Source organism: Grampus griseus (assembly GCF_964374135.1).
Source record: "Grampus griseus genome assembly, chromosome: 4".
Taxonomy (NCBI): Eukaryota; Metazoa; Chordata; class Mammalia; order Artiodactyla; family Delphinidae; genus Grampus; species Grampus griseus.
This window is the reverse complement of record NC_138997.1, coordinates 140,966,583-140,985,619: the sequence shown is the minus strand read 5'-3', so window position 1 is coordinate 140,985,619 and position 19,037 is coordinate 140,966,583. Positions and strand designations below refer to the sequence as shown.

The 19,037-nt window shown below is 57.7% G+C and overlaps 1 protein-coding gene across 2 annotated transcripts in view; it reads left to right on the top strand.

Annotated features, from left to right (window-relative positions):
- Positions 1-19,037, top strand: part of ABLIM2 (actin binding LIM protein family member 2) — a 129,206-nt gene that overhangs the window by 3,623 nt on the left and 106,546 nt on the right. For both annotated transcript variants that reach the window (XM_082653968.1, XM_082653967.1), the window contains exon 2: positions 9,292-9,435. In XM_082653968.1, the coding sequence (XP_082510094.1) occupies positions 9,292-9,435 (144 nt within the window). The remainder of the gene's footprint in view (positions 1-9,291; positions 9,436-19,037) is intronic.

Below are 19,037 nucleotides of genomic sequence, written 5' to 3'. Positions count from 1 at the left end.
AGCCTGGGGCAGCGTCACTGTCCCACTACAGAGGAAGACAGGCTCAGACCGGGGGCGGGGAGCCGGCACGTCCCAGGCCCCGCTCCAGCTCTTTCTCCCCACAGGGCTGGTTTCCCGGGGCCACCGCAACAAATAACAGACGTTATTCTTGGACAGTTCTGGAGGCCAAAAGTCCGAGATCAAGGTGTTCCCAGCGTGGCTTCCTTGGCTCGCAGATGGCCGTCCTTCCCCCTGCACTTCACACCATCTTCCCTCTGTGCGTCTCTGTGCCCTAGTTCCCGTTCATAAGGCCACGGTCACATTGCATCCAGACCCACCCAAATGGCCTCACTTTAACTCAGTCACCTCTGTCCAAATCAGGTCACATTCCGAGGTGCTGAGGGCTAAGACTGCAGCACGTGAGTTTGGGGGACATAGTTCAATCCATCACAGACGTGTTCCTTTCTGTGGCCTCGTAGGAGCTCCCCCCAGCGTTTTCCAGCTAACACACTCTAAGAGTGAGGGAGACAGGGCGGCTCACTGGTTTTCCTTTTCCTGCCACCCCTCCTGTACCGCCCGACCCCCGGCCCCAGCCCGGAGTAAGGCTCATTTCAGGCTCAGTGGGGCTGCTGGTGACCCCATGGCCATCTCTGTATGGCTGAGAGTCCGAAGGCCCCCCTGCTTCAGGACAGGAAGAGTCCTGGGGCTTCAGGGACTCTACCCCACCTCACGGGGCCCCCGGGGGTCTGAGCTGAGTTGGCTGGAATCTAGAAGTCAAGCTCTTCTCGCTCAGCTAGAAATCCCTTCTGACTCTTCTGCGTCCTGGGGTCAGTGGAGTTTAACCTCGTGAATGTCCCCCAACCTCTCGGTCATGGGGGGGTCTTGGGACCCTGACCTGCCAGAAAAGGACCCAAGCATCAGTACCGCCACTGTGGGCATGGGGACCCTGGATTCCTTACCCCAACTGAGACACGTTGGATAGAATAATTGTGCTGGGACAGCAAGCAGCGCCCAGGATGGTCCAGGGGAACTGGGTCATTTGTTCCCTGGCCCGGCATAGGTCTTTAGGGGGACCCGGCAAGCAGACAGGAGCCTCCAGGGGTGTCTCCACCTGGGGAGCCCAGACTACCTTCTGCGAGTCAGAGGCTTACTCACCACTGTGCAGAGGAGACCTGACTTGTCCAAGGTCGCACAGTCCGTGACCCAGGGGGATGATGGGCAAGTCCCCTCACCTGCTGTGCCTCGGTTGTCACACCTGTAAAATGGGTACATGTTCTTCCAGGATCACTGTGCTATGGGAGATGCTCAGCACACAGTGGATCGGTACAGAAGGGGCCCTGGACGGGGGCCTTGAAGATTGAGCTGGGTTTTCACAGGCAGCGATGGGCAGGCACAGCACCCCCAGGAGGGCATGGTGGGAGCCAAGGCTGGTGCTGGGACCCCTGAGGACAGCTTTGGGAGAGAGTCTGTCTGACCCCCACTCCATCACAGAGCTGTGGCTGCCCTGTACAGATGATAGGCGAGGCCCAGGGGTGAATGGCCACCCAGAGCCCTTGGCCCACAGCTGGCCTCCCATTGCCCTCACTGGTTGGACCTTCAAAGCCTCCTGGGAAATCCTCTTCCTGGTCACTGTGGGGTTATCATGTCTGGCTGTGGGGGTCCCCGCATGAAGCAGGAATCTGGGGTTTTCCCCGCAGTGACTCCACCTGAGCTCTGCCCTTGGTCGCTGGGGGCCAGGACAGCTGACCTGCGGTCTGACCTGGCATCTCCCTGGGCTAAGCAGCTGGGCCCCAGGCGCCTGGGGGATTTAAGCAAGATAGCCTCATGGAAACTGGCTAGGACAGCTCTGGTTGAATTTGGAGCAGGCAGGACCAGTTTCTGGAACCAGACCCAGAAGGTAATAAACTTGTCCCAGTGCAAAGAGAGCTCAGAGCTGTCTTCGCTGGATGGAGGACAGATGAGTGACGTGCCTGAAGAGTCAGAGAGGTCTGGCAGTGCAGGGACAGCCTGAGACCCTCACAGCCGGCTGGCTGGGTCCAGGCTACTGATGGCCCTGGTGAGAACAGGTGGGAACAGAGAGCCGCTTACTGGCTCCTGGTTATAATTAGCCGTCAGCCCTTAAGGAGGCTAAGATGGAAGTAATGACGTGTGATTTGGCTTGATTTTCCAACACGTAACGCTTGGGAGGGCGGGAAGGGAGCTCCCGGCCTATTCCTGAACCTATAGAGGACATCCTGAGGGCAGGGGAGACAGAACCCCTAAGGCCTTTGTGTCATTAACTCCATGTTTAGAAAACCAGTCTAAAGAAACCCCTGTGCTGGAGGGCGTGCTAGCTGCAAGGATGCTTGTGGCCACGTGGTATGTGAGAGCCGCCTCCCAGCCAGGCCTGGCTGAGCGCATCTTGCTCTGTCTGCACTGGTACCCAGTCCTAGGGAGCCGCACTTCTCAGACCTGGCCCCTGGCCCTGGGGGACTTCAGGCCAGAGAGGCAGATGGCCAGTAGGCAGGGGCCACCCAAATTGGTCAGTATTGTGATGGAGATGAGCACAGTGATGTGTGCTTGCTGCTGTCCCAGAAGGCACCTGTGCCTCTTGTGTCACCTCCTCCTGGAAGCCCTCCCTGACTACACACAGGTTCACCTCCCCACCGCCCTGTGCCTCCCGCCACAGTTCTCTGCTCATTGTCACGGTTAGAAAGAAAGGCCTGAGGGGAGGCGAGAACGGTGAGCCTGGGAGCCGCTCTAGGCTGATGGGACTCTCAGGAGAGGGTGTGATGCATGGTCTTCCAAAGCTTTCAACAGTAGAACTGAGTCATACATGTGGAAACCCCAAGCCAGCTGTTTGCATAATACCGGGAGCAGGGTGGAGAGCTCTACAAAAGCTCCCCAGCTGACGGAGCGTGGGTCCCCGTTAGATCCCCAAGGATGCAGGGAGCTCCACCTCCTGATATCAAGGTGGATTTGCCTCAAGAGCAAACCCTGGAAAGCAAGCTGAACGTGGGCTGTTGGTCTTTGGCCAACCCAGCAGTGCCTGCTCGGGGGTCCAGCATGAACTGGGCCCTTCGAGAAGGGACAGGACCAAATGCAGAGCCTTTGAGGGAGAGCGGAGATAAACAGTTGAAAAAGTCCCCAAGGACCACAGAACGACGTGTGCTGTGCTGTCTGGGAGGTGAGACATGAGGTGAATCGCTGGAAGAAGAGGGGCACCTGCCCCCTCCACGCCCACTCCCTGGGCCCGGTGTGTCCCCTCTCCTGCCGCCTGCCTACGCCCGTGCCTGGCCAGTTTGCATACCCGCCTCCCCGGATGCCCACCAGCTCCTCTGTTCCTGTTTGGTGAACAAGTGAGCCCGTGATTTGGGACTTGCAGACCAGCAGGTGGCAGAGGGGATGGTGGCATCAGACACCTGAGGGGGGACCCCAGCTGAGTCCCTAATCCAGCCCTGTGGCTTTGGGGAAATCCCCGTGCATCTCTGAGCCGCCATGTCCTCATCTGTGAAATGGGGGTGACAGGCCATTCCTGTGGCGTGTGGTATGGACCAAATGATGGCCAGGGCTGGGTCTGTTTTGTTCCAGTGGAATCCGGGCACATAGTAGGTCTCAGACATTTGTTGGGTGAATGGATGAATGAACAGCAAACAAGAAGAAGCAGAGCTTTACTGTTTGGTGTTTGGAGTTGAACGCGCGTCGGCCGAGCACCCTGCAGTTTTGCCGTCAGAATGAGGTCGAGGTGACCTGCAGCAGTTTCCGGGGTTAGGGCCTGGGAAGGGCCAGGATAGACGCTCCTTGGCAGGAGAAGGCAGGGCCCGCCGTGCTCCCTGCACAAGCGGGGATCCCGTGGAGGAGAGATGGTGGACACGTGTTCAGGTGGCATCACAGCTGGCTCCCAGGTCCCACGACAGGAGCACATGGCACATTTGCTTGTGTGTCTTCACTGATGCCAGCTTGGTGAGTTACTATGAACAAAGTGGGAAGCCGCACCCAGGTGGGTCTGTGCGAATGGAGTGGAGGGGAGAATGGGGTGGGTAACCCGGCCGGAGGCGAGCTCCCCCAGCTCGCTGGGCAGAGGGTGTTGAGGCCCCATCTATCAAAGTAAAGAAACGTACAAGCCCCCTGACGCTCTTGCCCGGTGTCCTGGGGGTCTGCCCGCCGGGATGGATGTGGAGCTGAGAACTTGACCTTGACCTTGGCCGTGATGCCTGTGGGGCTCAGCCACCATGCCTGCTTCCCAAGGCAGGCACCAGCGAGGCCCAGTGCTGGGTTTGGGTGGATCCCATCTGGAACATCAGGACTGGCCCCAGCTGGGCCGAGCGATGGGGAGCAGAGGGCAGTGTCGAGAAGCCCCCACTGATCCAGAGATCGCCATCAGACCCTCTCTGGAGGGAGCAACTGTGTCACCTGCACCCCGTCACAGTCCTTGCCTCCTGTGCCTGCCTTACCCAGCGGGCGCCCAGGTGGTCGCTGGCCTCATGTGTGTTCTCATCTGACCCAGACAAGGGTCCCACATTTAGGAATACCTACCCCCATTTTATAGAAGGGAAGACTGAGGCTCTGTATGGCCATGTTGGCCTGCCCAGGGTGACAGCCAGGGAGGGGGGCAGCTGGGGTCAGTGCAGGCTGCCCTCCCTTCCTGCTCACCCACTCAGCCGCGGACCGAGGCCAAAGACAAACCTGGGACAAGCTGCCGATGAGGCTGCTGAGGGAGCGAAGGTGTGGCCCCCTCCCGACAGCCTCTGCCCCTCCCCACCCCCAAGTCACGGGTCTGCTTCTGAGACCCGTAAGGACGAAGCCGGCAGCTGTTGGTCCCCACACCTGTCAGGCATTGTACCAGAAGCTTTCTCCACGTCACTGGGTTCTACACGATGCCTCCTGAGACCAGCCTCTAAATTAGTCGTGAACACAGAGGCTTCTCAGAGCTCAGTCAGCTCTCAAGGTCACACAGCTGCCCCTGGATGGTGGGTGGGTTCCAAACCCGGCCCTGCCGGCCGCCGTCCTGGTTCCCCCAGGCCTCGTGTACCTGGGGACAGATCAGGACTGTACCCGGAGGGATTATAGAGGCGGGATCACAGCGACTGCCAGGGCAGACCCGAGGAAGCCACGTCCCTCCACTGTGAACGTGAGTTCTGTGTTGATGTTACCGGTAATCGTTCTTTTCTTCCCAGCAAGGCTCCCCAGGCTGGGATTTCATTATCTCGGGGGGATTAAGTAGTCACGGCCCCATGGGATTGATCCTTTACCACTTGACTCTATGTTTTACGTTATTATTATCATCGCAGTCAGAGACGTGTTAAATGAAATGTTACAGCCGATCCAGAAACCGTAGAGAAATGAGCCTGCTGCCTTCTGGGTTAGGTCTGGAGTGTGGTAGTTCGTGTCTCTCTCCGTTTCTCTCTCTCTTTTAAGTTTTTTTTTTTTTTTAATAGACTTTATTTCTGAGAGCAGTTTTCAGTTTATAGAAAAATTGAACAGAAAGTAAGGAGTTCCCATATACACCCCACCCCAAATCCCCAGTTCCCCCTGTTAGCATCTGCCTGTTAGGTTGTTGTAATGTTTGTGTGTGCTCCATTTGTTACAACTGATGAACAGTTTTGCTATATTATTATTAACTAGAGTGCACGGTTTACATCAGGGGCCGCTCTTGGTGTTGTGTTCTCTGGGTTTGGACCAGCGTATAACGACGTGTATTCACCCCTGTGTGCCACCCACTTGTCCCTCCCTCCCCACCCCTCACAACCAATGATCTTTTAATGTCTCTGTGGTTTTGCCTTTTTGATGACGTCATAGGGTTGGAGTCACGCAGTGTGCGGCCTTTTCAGACTGGCTTCTGTCACTTAGTAGCATGTATCTGAGGTGCCTTCAGATGGCTTCATAGCTCATGTCTTGATAGTTCTTGATGTAATGTGGTCTGGCCAGAACTGCCGCATCCCTGTCTAGGGGCCCACTCCTGCCCTGTCCTGCCACGTGAGGGTCCCGATCCCTCCTTGCTGCAGTCATGTACCAGCTGGGCCTCCGCTCCTTGGCCCCAGTCCACTCGCCGGGCGGCAGCAGCAGTGACCACAGCACTTGCTCTGCCGGCTGCTGGGAGCACCAGTCCCCTTTGCAAAGCACCCAATCGGGCAGCTGCAGGAGGTTCGAGGAGTAAGTCCATCCTGAGGGGTAATCAGGCCCACACCTCAAATCCACAGGATTCTCAGGCTGGGATCCCAGGGCCAAGGGGGCAGATGCGGGTTGGAGGGAACACCTGCGCGGGTGGTACCTGCACAGACAGGCCCCCTCTGTGCAGTGTCTACTTCCCACCACCAGGGGGCAGCACCCTGCGCTCTCGCCCTGCCACAGCAGGTTGTGGAGGACGCGCCAGGCGGGCAGAGTTGGTGCTTCCATAAACACGATCCTCTTAAAGCAGCTTTCACCCCAAATCAAACAGTATTTCCAGTAACCAGGAAACTGGTGATGTCAGGCTGTGTATCCTTGAAAGTGACAATGGCTATTGTGTATTGAGCATTTATGGTCTGCCGGACCCTGGGCTGCTTGCTAGACAAACATTTCTTTCCGTGGTCCTAGCATCCCCTGGGGCAGATGCTGTGAGCAGAGGCCGGATGGCAGATGGACAGACGGCTGGGAGTTCCAGGTTACTGCATGTAGGAGGTGAAGCTGGGCTGCACCCGGCCGTCTGCGCCCAGGGCTCTGACACCCATCCCCCACCACCACCACGTGGGTGGTGGGTAGACCTTGCCTGGCTATCCATGGGGACATGAGGCACATGGTCCTTTGTATGCGTGATGGATGAAAAGATAATAGCGTTGGAGGTCTTTGCGGCCACGCCCTCACATCCTGATTTAGCCTGTGTGGACTGGGTGACTCAGGAGCCCATCAGCCCCGTGTGAGCCCTGGGGCTGCCCTTGCACAGCCATGAGCCGGCTCCGCCTGAGGTTTCGAACTTCAAGTCCAATGGCTCGTTCCGCACAGGGAGTCCTAAGTTCTAGCCCAGGACATCCTTGCTCTCTGCCCCCTTTTACCAGTTTTACTAAGTACTGGATGAGGCAGTTTCTGTGATCATCGTATGTTGATGCTTAAACCAGAGTGGAAATGTCAGCACAGCTCCCAGGATGGCAGACAGAGCTCTGGGGCCCTCGCTGGGCTCTGCACGGTCCAGTCTGCCGTCTGGTCCTGACGGCCTTGGAAACGCAGGCAGGCCTTGACCCTGGGCCTGGGGTACTAAGGGCAACACCAAATGATTTTTTTGTGCCCATCGTCTCCTTTTTGGCACCTGTGTCTCCAGGCTGTGTGGCTTTTGTCCCCAGACAGCTGACACCTGCTACCCTTGGGGTCTTCAGAGCCTCCTCCTGGAAGGCCTGATGTCCCCAGCGTGGCCCAGGCCCTCCTCCACAGTCAAACTCCCCACCGCGGACGGGACCCAGAGGAGGGAGCCCTGTGCTGCAGGAGCGGGGCTCCTGGGACGGGACGGGGTCTGGTGGGCCTGGGGGGCAGGCTGCAAACTGGATGGAGAAACGTCCTCCTCTGTCTACAGCCACCTCCTCCGTTTTTACAAGAATGAGGAGACCTTCTGGGGCTGATACTCAATCAGTGCTGGGGTTCAGCGATTTTGTAAATGTGTGTGTGTGCACGTGTGCATGTCCGTCTCTCTGTGTGTGTCTGTGTGTGTTTGTGTGTCTGTGTGTGTATATGTATGTGTATTTGTGTGTGTGTGTGTGTATCTGTGTGTGTGTATGTATGTGTATCTGTGTCTCTGTGAAAGTTTATCTGTGTGTATATGTGTGTCTCATGTGTATGTGTCTCTGTGTGTATGTATGTGTATATCTGTGTGTCTCTGCGTGTGTATTGTGTGTGTGTGTGTGTGTGTGTGTATGAATACGCTTAACTCTCCAATGAAGCGTGGTGTATCTGGGGCATCCCGGGTGGCGGGTGTCTTCTGGGCCGCATCACCTCCCCGGGGCCCCCCTGTGGCTGCAGCGGTGTACAGGTGGATGGTGTACCTGGGCCTGTGGACTCCCCGCCTCAGGTGCCCGCGGCTCCCTGGCTCTTTCAGCCTCTGCTGAAACCTCAGAACTCAGTCAGCCCAGGAAAGGGAGACAGGAGTTCCAGCTTGGGGGCAACCCTCACTGGGGCGACGGGAGCAGGACCCGTGCCCCGGCCCCCTTCCTTCTGAGGGATGCCCTGGAGGGGCTCCGAGGTGGGGTCCAGCTCAAAGCATGCCATCACTGCCCCCACTCCTTCCTGCCACCCGGGGTCCCCTAGGTGCACCACCTGCACCCCGCCCCTGCCTCAGCCTCGGGTCGGTGACCCCAGACCCAGACGGGAGCGTGGGACTGGAAGACGTGGATCTAAGCGGAGACCCGCGCTTGCAAAAGGCAAAGGCTGTTTGCTCAGAGCTGGCTGGGCGGGGGGTCAGCCTTCGTCACATGCCTGGCGGAGACCCAGAGGCAGGCAGAGGAGTGGGCGAGCTTCCCAGTGGAGAAGAGGGGGCTCAGGGGCCTCTGATGGGGGCTGGGGGGCTGCTGCAAGGGGTGTCCCAGGTGACTGGCCAGAGGCAGGCTGCGCCTCCTTGGGCTGGTCCTGAGTGGGGGGTGTGTCGGGCTGCTGGGGCCCCGTCGTGGGCTGTGCTCTCTGCCCGCGGTTCCACTGCCTCCTTGTGCGGGGACGGAGCTGGTCCCCAGCCCCTAGGCATCCCCCGACCACAGCTCTGCCGCTTGGCCTGCAGCTGGTACTCACCTGGCTGCCGCCACTCCTGGGCTGGAGCTCCCCGAGCACAGACCCGCCGTGGGCCCCAGCGTCCCGCACGCCGGCCTCCGCGGGCACTGCCCAGACCCCAGGAGCCCCACAGTCGGGCCCTTTGACCATCCACCCTGATCTGTCCCTCTGGGGGTCTCCAGTGCCTCCTCAGCCATCCTAGGTCACGGCTGGCTCTAAGGGGGACAGTGACAATATTCAGGTCCCTGTCCCCAGGGCACAGAGGGGATTCAAAGCGAGCTCACAGGAGGATGTGGTCATTGCACTCTCAGGAGAGGGGGCCTGGGTCCCTGGCTGCAGCAGGACTGGCCAGCTCACCAGGCCCCTGAGGGCCACAGTCGTGCCAGGTCAGGGCCGCAGGGGGATCAGCTGCCCTTTGGGAGGTGGGCACACAGAGGTGGGGGTCAGGACCGCTGTCGGGGTCTCGCATGACCTGACCTCCACTGGTCCCCCGAAGCCCTGTGGGTTGTGCCGGGAGATGCGTTGGGCCCCGAGTCCTCGCACAGTCGCTGGTTTGCCCACTGGTGCCCGGCATGTCCCACTTTCTAACACAGCGCCTTTTCCCCACAGTGTCGGAGCCCCAGGCTGCCCACAGTGCCCCGGAGAAGCCGGCCAGCACGGCGATCCTGTGTAACACCTGCGGGAACGTGTGCAGGGGGGAGGTGCTGCGGGTGCAGAGCAAGTACTTCCACATCCAGTGCTTCGTCTGCAAAGGTGAGCGCCGACCCACGTCCGCGATGGGGCCAGGCACAGCCCTGCCGTGTGGCCGAGCCCGCCTCCCAGCTGCCACACTGGGCCCCAGAAACTCGTTAGATCTGGGATGCTGGAAAAACGGATCCCAAACCTTCATACAACAGCGTGATCTTTTCAGCGTGGCCCGTGTCCCCTGTGGGGGTGACGGGGGCATCTGCCCAAGGGGGAGGGTCAGAGGACAAGGTCCAGGTCCCGGGCAGTGTCCTCGGATGGCCGTAGCCGTGTCCGTGATCCACTGACCAGAGCAAAGTGGCCGCTTGGGCCCCGTAGCCACACGGTAAATGGCCGTCACTGGTGGCATGAACTCAGCACCTCAGGGTGCACAGGACCTAAGCTGGGCCACGAACCTCGGGCGCCCCTGCACCCTCCCAGAGTGGGACTGAAAACGTTACTGTTCACTCCAAATGAACACGGCTTTTTCTCCGATTATAAAAAATAACGTGACTATCACCAAATTCAGATAATACCAGAAAGATAAGAAGAAAGTAAAACAAATCACTTGAAGTCCCTCTATCTGAGCCAGGCTTTGCTCGGAGCGTGCTTCCAGCCTAACCTTTCTCCCTACGCTCAAGTCACTACATATTCTGTCGTGCACAACAGGGTTTCGTGTGTTTGCATTTAGTTTCCTGAGAATAAATGAAAAGTAGCATTTGGGGGAAGGGATGGGCAGATCAAACCAATCTGACACAGTGTCCAAACCCAAAGAATTGGCAGTTTTAAAGAAAGAATTCTTTTAATGGCCCTGCAAACCCCTCCTTACCTCTGGACAGCAAGCGGTGTCGTCACAGCCTGCTTTCCTGCGGGTTTGAAACGACGTCCAGAGAGGCACAGACATTCGCATGTGGGCCTCGACGGGCCGCGGGGGCAGTGAGCCCCTGGGCTTTATGGGCAAAGATGGGAAATACGCCACGTGTAAGATAATCCAGCGATGTGGCTTTTATCAGCACCACGGGGCCCGTTAACTGCCTGAGTCCCCTCAGCCCACCACAGTCTCGGGAGGCCCTGCTGTGCACCAGGCCCGGCTTTGGGAAGCGCTAAGGAGGAAGGCGTGAGACTTAGCTTTGACAGGTGAGGTCTGGTGAGGAGATCAATCTACCAGCTTGCCGGGAATAGTTGGGTGTTAGTGGTAGAAGCCGAGTGCCGGGAAGGTGGCCCACCGGGAGGGATCTGGGAACTTCCAGAGAAGGCTTCCCGGAGGAGGTGGCGTTTTGGCTCTAGGTTCAGCCAGAGAAAGAAGAGGAGAGCTGGGCTGGCAGAGGCGGCCAGGCCTGTGCCCGCGGTGCGGGGTGCAGTGTGGAAGGTGCAGCGGGGCCGAAGGAGGGGGACTGAAGCTCAGGGGCTGCCAGGGAGCCTGCCGGTCCTGCCGAGGAGGCTTCCTTCTCTCACCTTCTCTTACCTCTGCTGAGCGCTTCCTGTGAGCTCAGTGCTTTCCGTGTGTTTTCTTCCAAAGTCCTCCAGTATTAGGGGGGCTGAGGCGTTGTCTCCAGTTAAAGATGAGGAAGCAAAGGGTGATGTGTGACTCGCCTGGTTGACACCTGTGGGAGCAGCTGGCGAGAGCGGGGGGAGCCCTTCCCACGAGCCTCAGCTCTGCCCCAGACCCAGCATGGAGGGACGGGGTGCAGGGCCCCCAGCAGGGTCTGCATCCCGGTGAGGAGGGGGCGGACACGCATCCACCCACCCACAGATTCATTCTGTGCCAGGTGCCGTGTCAGCCTGCCGGCATAGCGGGGGCCCCTGCCTTCAGTAGGTGGCATGTCGGCTTCACCTGCTGAAGGGTGACAGGGAGCATCTGAGTTTTCCTGCAAGCTTTTGAGAAGTTGTGTTTTGTGAAGCTTGAGGATTGCATAGTCTTAGATCGATCTTTTATCCAGGCTCTCATGAAGATGCAAAGTCTGTGAATCATTGAGGGTGCTCTTGGATGAATAAAAAAGAAGACCCAACTTATAGTGTCTTAAGTTACATGGATATATATCATCTTAACAGGAACTCTGGAGGTCGCCTCCTCACCCCCAGAGCTGGTTAATTTAACGGCTCAAAAAGTCATCAAAGACTAGGTTCTTTTTCCACTCCCCACCCCCAACTCCCCCCCCCCCATCTTATACATGTCAGCAGTAACTCTCCTCATGGTCTCAAGATGGCTGCTGTAGCTCCAAACATCACATCCTCACAGGTGGACACTCAGCCCTGGGGAAGAAGTTGGGCAGGGGTGTGCACAGGCAAAGGGGCCCTCCCCCTGCATGATTACTCTGATTGGGTCATCAGGGTAATCTCCCTTCGATCAGGGAGGAGCACCTTTTCCCTGGAAGCCCACACAGGCTTCCTGTATGACTCGCTGGCTAGAACTAGGTCACACATCCACTCCACCGGCAAAGAGTCATGGGAGGATGGGGACTGACTGACTCCAGCCATGTTCGTCCCTGGGTGGGTGTGTTGCCAGGCCGACCGAAACAGGATCTGTTAGCCCAGAAGACAATTGTGTCTAATTCTGATCCAGGAGATCCCGATGTGTTGGGTTCCTGCCACCCAGGGACTGGCTTGATGTGCCTTGGTTTACATCTCAAAATCTGAACGTTAAACCTGAAAATCTGTGAAAGAAATCACATCATTCTCCAGACCGTCTGGGCTGCCTCAGGCTTGGGCTGTGATGCCAGAAGGTCTGGGTTCAATTCCCACCTCTTCCACCCCCAGCTCATGTGGGTCTTAGACATGTTTCTTAGCCTCAGTTTCATTCGACAACCCGATTGGGCACATACTCCGTGCTGGGCTTGGGATGCATCCGTGAACAAAACAGACATCCTTGTCCTTGTGGAGATCACATTCTAGGGCAGGGAGACAGACAATAAGCACTAGATAGAATTAACAAGAAAATTTCATCATATGCTGAAAGTGAAGTGCTAGGAAGGGGAAGACAAAGAGCAAGATAAAGACGGGGCTGGGAGTGCCGGGGAGTTACTATTTTAAATTGGGTAATCAGGGCAGGCTCCGTGGAGGAGGTGACCTTTGCTTGAAGACTTGAAGGAGGTGAGGGAAGAGCATTGCAGCCAGAGGGAACAGCCAGTGCAGTGACACTGAAGCAGGGAAGTGTGCCTGGCAGGTTCCAGGACAGCACGAGGCCTGTGTGTCTGGAGTAGAGTGAGGAGGGGGAGTGGGGGAAGGCTGGGGGGAAGGGGGTCCTCGTGAGGACCTGGGCTGTGACACTGCGAGAGAAAGAACACAGGAGGATCCTGTCCATTTTAGTTTCATGGACCACTGGGTGCTGTGCTGATGAGGGGAGGCCAGGGCAGGGTGGGGAGAAGGGCCTGGGCCCCAGCCTGAGACCACGGCAGCTTGGACGAGCGTGTGAGGGGGCGTCTGCTTCTGGATTGTCTTGAAATCCAGCCAGCTCTAGTTTCACGATACAAAATGGGAATCTGTGTGGGATAGAAATGTAGCAAACATCCAGCACATAGCACATCCTCAAGAAAAAATGAAATCTGTCGCCACCGCTACAACTGAAATTCGCACAGGAAAACAAATCCGGTTCTCTTGACCTTTTATGTGTAGTGGAGTTCTGCGCTTTTAGAACTTTTGTGGCAGGGGGGCCGCACCACGCAGCATACAGGGTCTTAGTTCCCCGAGCAGGGATTGAACCGGCGCCCCCTGCCAGAAGGTCTGGGTTCTGGAAGCGCAGAGTCTTAACCACTCGACCGCCAGGGAAGTCCCTAGAACATTTGTTTTCAACCAGGAGCTTTTGTAGCCCTGCTCGTGGTGCCTGGGAAACAAGGGCCCCGACTCTGAAATGATGAAAAGGTGAGGCCACAACCATGTGTGACCTCAGGAAAGCAGGTGTTTTCTGATCTGTGTGGCAGCAGGACTGAGCGCGCTCATGACTGCAGAATGAGCGAAGGAAACAGGAGGGAGGGAAGCCTGTGTGTGTGTGTGTGTGTGTGTGTGTGTGTGTGTGTTGGGGGAAGAGGCCACCAGCTCTGCCTGTAACTTGGTAACAGCAGGTGGGGTTGTCCACAAGGACACAACCCCATGGGGACCATGAAGAGACACACCCAGAGCTGGTCTTAGCGACTGGGGGTGACAAGGGAATGGGGCAAAGGGATTGCGTTCCAGGGGCGTTTATGAGAACAGGCCCACGTGGTAGAATTGTGGAAAGTCAAGGCAGGAAGCCATCTCCGGTGACGTGGGCCTGTTATTTTCAGATGGAGCATCTGAGGCAGAGGTTAGGTCAGGACCTGGGCTGGCAGTGACCACGCTGCCCTGAGCCAGCTCCCTCCAACTCACATGAACGCCCTGGGGTTCTCGGGCTGCTTTGTGTTTTAACATCAATCACTCTCTCCTCTTCCCAGACACCAGGACAAGAGCATCCCTGAGCTGACCACTCCAGGGGAATTGCCTTCCGTATTTGGGTAGAGAGCCTTCCAATCTTCTCCTTTGTAAGAGTCTTTTCGATCTGAAGTCCTGTTGTATATTTACTTCTGTGTCCCGATGTATTCTCTTTAAGGGACTGTGTAAGCCCTTTCCCCATCATACATCCTTCAACATCAATTTCAGTATATACCCAGATTCCTTCAGAGGCCTGGCCTGCAGCAGACTTAGCCGTTCCTCAGCTCTTAAACGTTTACATCGATGCCAGCCCGGCACTGGGCTGGTCAGTTTCCTATGCCTCATCCCATGAGTCATCAGCATGGTTAACCCTTTGTTACAGGTGAGGACTCTGAGATTCAGGGAGGTTGAGTAACTTGCCCCAGGTCACACAGCCAGGAAGCAACAGGAGGAAGCATTCATGCCCAGGCTGCCTGTCCCTAAAGCCCAGCGTTTATTTCCTACATTATACTGTAGTGATGCTGCAGCCAACACCATGCAAGAACGCTTCTGTGGACGTTCACGGTCAGTTCCTTGGGATAGAGTCCCAGAGAGAGACGACTGGGTCAAAGGGTAGGAGCGGTTTTCATATTCCTTTGAGTCGATGCCAAAGGGTATTCCAGAAAGTGGTGCAGATTGTCTTCCCACCATGGCCCGCCCCCTCCCGACCGTTTCTCAGAAGTGACAACAGTGACCGCCAGAGATGGGGGGGCGGGCTGCTCCGGGTCACCCACAGCTGCTGGTGCCCTTCACTTCACTGGGTCTCGGCTACTTGGATAGACAGATGGAATGTGAGGAGAATATATTGTCTTGATTAGGACGTTCAAAATTATTAACGAATTTGGACTCTTAATTTTTAGCAGGCAGAGGTCTGGGTTTACTGTCTGGCCCCGACCTTAGTGGACCCAGCCAGCTACAATCCGGTCAGTAGCAGAGATGACCGGGGCCGGGCAGGGAGGACGTAGCATTGGCCGGGCCCGGCGCTCGGGGCAGGAAAGCGGCTTTAATTCAGTCTTCTGGTGCCTCCGTGATGTAGATGCAGGTTATAGTGGGGCGCTAGATCCCTCTTCACATTCTTCTCCTTCGAAGAACAGTCAATACGGTCATATCTTTAGGAAGATTAGAAAATGAGCCCTGGAGCTCGCACGCCACTAGAGAGAAGCCTGCGCGCCTCAACGAAGATCCTGTGTGCCGCAACTAAGACCCGACACAGCCAAAAGTAAATAAGATAAATAAATAATAAATCTTTAAAAAAAGAAAAGAAAAAAAATGAGCCTAGTACCAGAGCCAAGGGTGCCCGTGAACCAGCCCGTCACTCAAGGGCTGAATTGTTACAGGCAGCGTTTACTGAAAAAGTCACTAATTCTCCTACAGAGGCCTCAGGGAGCCTGTGCTTCCCGAGTCGGGGTACATCTGCTTGGCCTACGCTGTGGTGCAAGATTTTCTTTCTTTAAATAAATGTATTTATTTTGGCTGCGTTGGGTCTTTGTTGCTGCACGCAGGCTTTCTTCAGTTGCGTTGAGCAGGGGCTACTCTTCGTTGCGGTGCGCAGGCTTCTCATTGCGGTGGCTTCTCTTGTTGTGGAGCCCGGGCTCTAGGCGCACGGGCTTCAGTAGTTGTGGCTCACGGGATCTAGAGCGCAGGCTCAGTATTTGTGGCGCATGGGCTTCAGTAGTTGTAGCACGCGGGCTTCAGAAGTTGTCACTCGCGGGCTCTAGAGCGCAGGCTCAGTAGTTGTGGTGCACGGGCTTAGTTGTCCACGGCATGTGGGATCTTCCCGGATCAGGGCTCGAACCCGTGTCCCCTGCATTGGCAGGCGGATTCTTAACCACTGCGTCACCAGGGAAGCCCTGTGGTGCAAGATTGAATGAAGGGTTTTCACCCTCGGGCTGGGTGAGAGAAGGATTTAGAGCTGGGCACCGGCCTCGGGCCTCCTGGGGTGAGTGACGTCAGTAAAACGATGACCTGGATGGTGGCCCCGCACGACTTGGGGCTTATGTCACGCTAGCATAGGATGCGCCTCTGTGCTGCCCTTCTCACCTCTGAGTAGGCCCAGATGAGGACTTGGGGGCCCAGAGAGGTCAGGGCCTTGCCCAGGGGCACACAGCGCAGTGCACGAGTGGAGCCTGCATCCCCCGGGCAGCCCTGGAGTCTGGGTTTTCCAGCTGCTCAGCCTTATGTCCAAAGAGCCAACAGCTCCTTGACGATGTGGAAGGAAGGATTTCCAGCCACTCTGGTGGCTGTAACCGGGTAACAGCGCGTGCAGCCCTGTGGCCCAGGTGAGGGGACAGGGACACCCGGGACAGGCCCGCCACCTCGCCCTGTGTGGGGTGGGAGCTGAGCTGAGTGGGTCCCACCTGGCAGAGCCACCCGGAGCCCCCAGGTCCTGGGTCGTGTGCACTGACCGGTGCATGAGCTGAAAGGGCGCTGCTGACCAGACCAAGCAGACCCGACCCCTGGGGACCCCAAGACCCTTGGAGATTCAGACTCCCACACTTGCTCTTCCCAAACTGACCAGCCTGAGAAGCCACCTGCAGTGGAGGAAGGCTGCTCGGCTGCCCTCGCCTTCCAATCCCCCAGGGCGCCAAACAAGGTGGAGTTTAAAAGTCGGGGCTCCCTTGATCAGACACCAGGAACTCCCCTCGACCACCACCATCCGTGTCGTCAAGAGTTGCACTGTGGAAAGCTTGTCCTCTATCCACGTAATAATAATTTACCAAAATGTACAACATATGTGTTGTTTCGATAGCTTTATACTAGTAGCAGTCATAACAACACTACCCAGAATAAGCTATTAAATATTTAGAGCCTGGTGGCCATAAGAAATTCCTAATAAATCAATTTCCACGTAGACGGAGGGATTTTTGTTGCAGAGAGCCATGGGCGCCTTCCATCTCTGAAACACGTCACGTGTGCACGCAGTTCTGTGGGGGAAAGAGACGGCAACAGCTTTCCTAGCAAACGAGGAACGAGGTGGAATGCCTGCTTTCACTCAGAGCCTGTCTCTGGGTTTTGTAAACAGAGGTCGGTGGTCCTGCTTCGACATCTACGGTCTACGAGTTAATTTAAAGATGCCAGTCCTTACAGTTCACCGGAAACTACAGCCTCTGCAGTCGGTTAAAGTTTTGATGAAAACTTTAGGCGTTGATTCAAAGATGGGTTACCTGGTATTTCAAGGCTCTGGCTAGGGGCTGCGACCCACAAAGACCCCGCCCTGACGGGCTGGCAGGCTGGGCCTCCCCAGGAGGGCGCGAAGGCTGCTCCCTCTGGAACCAAGCCCGGTTCCCATGTGCCCTGGGGCCTGTCCTGAGGGCAGGCACTCCATCCTCCGCCTGGCAACGTCCCCCTGGTCCTCCCTGGGGCAGGAGGTATATGAGGGGTCAGTGCGAGTGTGCCCGGCCTCTCTCCCTTTTGCAGGGGGTCTGGCCTCGTCCATGTTGGGGGAGACGGGTGGAGGGGGGTCAGGAAGCCTCACTGTGGTCAGGGGATCCTCCCCCCCAGAACAGGGCCCAGCACGCGGTAGGTGCTCAGGTGTGAACCGCCTCCCCATCTGTTATTTTCCTGCTGGGAACAGCCACCTGGAGGAGCGGGGGTTGGGGGGGGCTCGTGGGGCATCAGCATTGCGTCCCTGGTGGGCTCAGGAGGCGAGGAGGCGCTGGGCTGGCCCCTCAGCACAGCCTGCTTCTCATCCCGGGTCTGTGCCCCTTTCTAGAAGCTTCCACAAGAAAAGCCACTCGTCTCCAGGCTGAGGGGCCGGAGCTGGAGTCTGTGCTTAGGGCCTGGCCCCCCGAGGGTTCAGCGAGCAACCCTGAGTTCGCACCGAAGCCTGTGTGTAGTGAGGGATACCCATGGAGCCCGGCGGGACTGGGGAGCTGGTGGTCACCTGCTACCTCGGCCCCTCCCGTGTGTCCCCAGAATGCGGCTGTGACCTGGCCGAGGGCGCTTCTTCGTGCGGCAGGGCGAGTACATCTGCACCCAGGACTACCAGCGACTGTACGGGACCCGCTGCTTCAGCTGCGATCAGTTCATCGAGGGCGAGGTGGTGTCGGCGCTGGGCAAGACCTACCACCCAAACTGCTTCGTGTGTGCCGTCTGCCGGTGAGTGTGGGACCGCAACCGCTCCTCCCCAGCCCTCCCGCCTCCCTCCTCCCTCCCCCCTCCCTCCTCCCTCCCTCCCCTCCCTCCGCCTCCCTCCTCCCTCCCCTCCCTCCTCCCTCCCTCCTCCCTTCCTCCTCCCTCCTCCTCCTCCCTCCTCCCTTCCCTCCTCCCTCCCTCCTCCCTCCTCCCTCCACCCTCCACCCTCCCTCCTCCCTCCTCCTCCTCCCTCCACCCCTCCCCCTCCCTCCCTCCTCCCTCCCTCCACCCTCCTCCCCCTCCCTCCACCCTCTTCCTCCTCCCTCCTCCCTCCTCCCTCCCTCCACCCTCCTCCCCCTCCCTCCTCCCTCCTCCCTCCTCCCTCCTCCCTCCTCCTCCCTCCTCCCTCCTCCCTCCCTCCATCCTCCCTCCTCCTCCTCCTCCCTCCTCCCTCCTCCTCCCTCCTCCCTCCTCCTCCCTCCTCCTCCTCCTCCCTCCTCCCTCCTCCCTCTCCTCCCTCCCCCTCCTCCCCTCCCTCCACCCTCCTCCCCCTCCCTCCTCCCTCCTCCCTCCCTCCACCCTCCTCCCCCTCCCTCCACCCTCTTCCTCCTCCCTCCTCCCTCCTCCCTCCCTCCACCCTCCTCCCCCTCCCTCCACCCTCCTCCCTCCTCCTCCCTCCTCCTCCTCCTCCCTCCTCCCTCCTCCCCTCCTCCCTCCTCCCTCCTCCCTCCTCCCTCCTCCTCCCTCCTCCCTCACCCTCCCGCCACCATCCCTCGCTGGCTGACCTCTCCCTCCCTGGTGGTCTTCCCTTTGGTCAGCTGGGTGAAAGGTCGTGGCTGTTGGAGGAGGGTCCAGGGTCTATGAGGGCATCTAACTGGGTGTTCCTGTGTGAGGGCCTCGGGTCCCTAGGGACCCTGGGCTGCCCAGCCATGGAGGGTGGAGTCTGTGAGCAATTCCCCCCTTCATTTGTTTTCCATACTTCTTTTTACACAAGTCATTCATGTTCCTTGTGGGAAAACACAGGCATGCCAACTGTAGAGTGAAACCCCATAATCCCACCTCGTAGGGGAGACCACTGTTAGCATCAGATACAGACCAGCCGGAGATTTATCTGACTAATTTCATCTCTGCTTTTC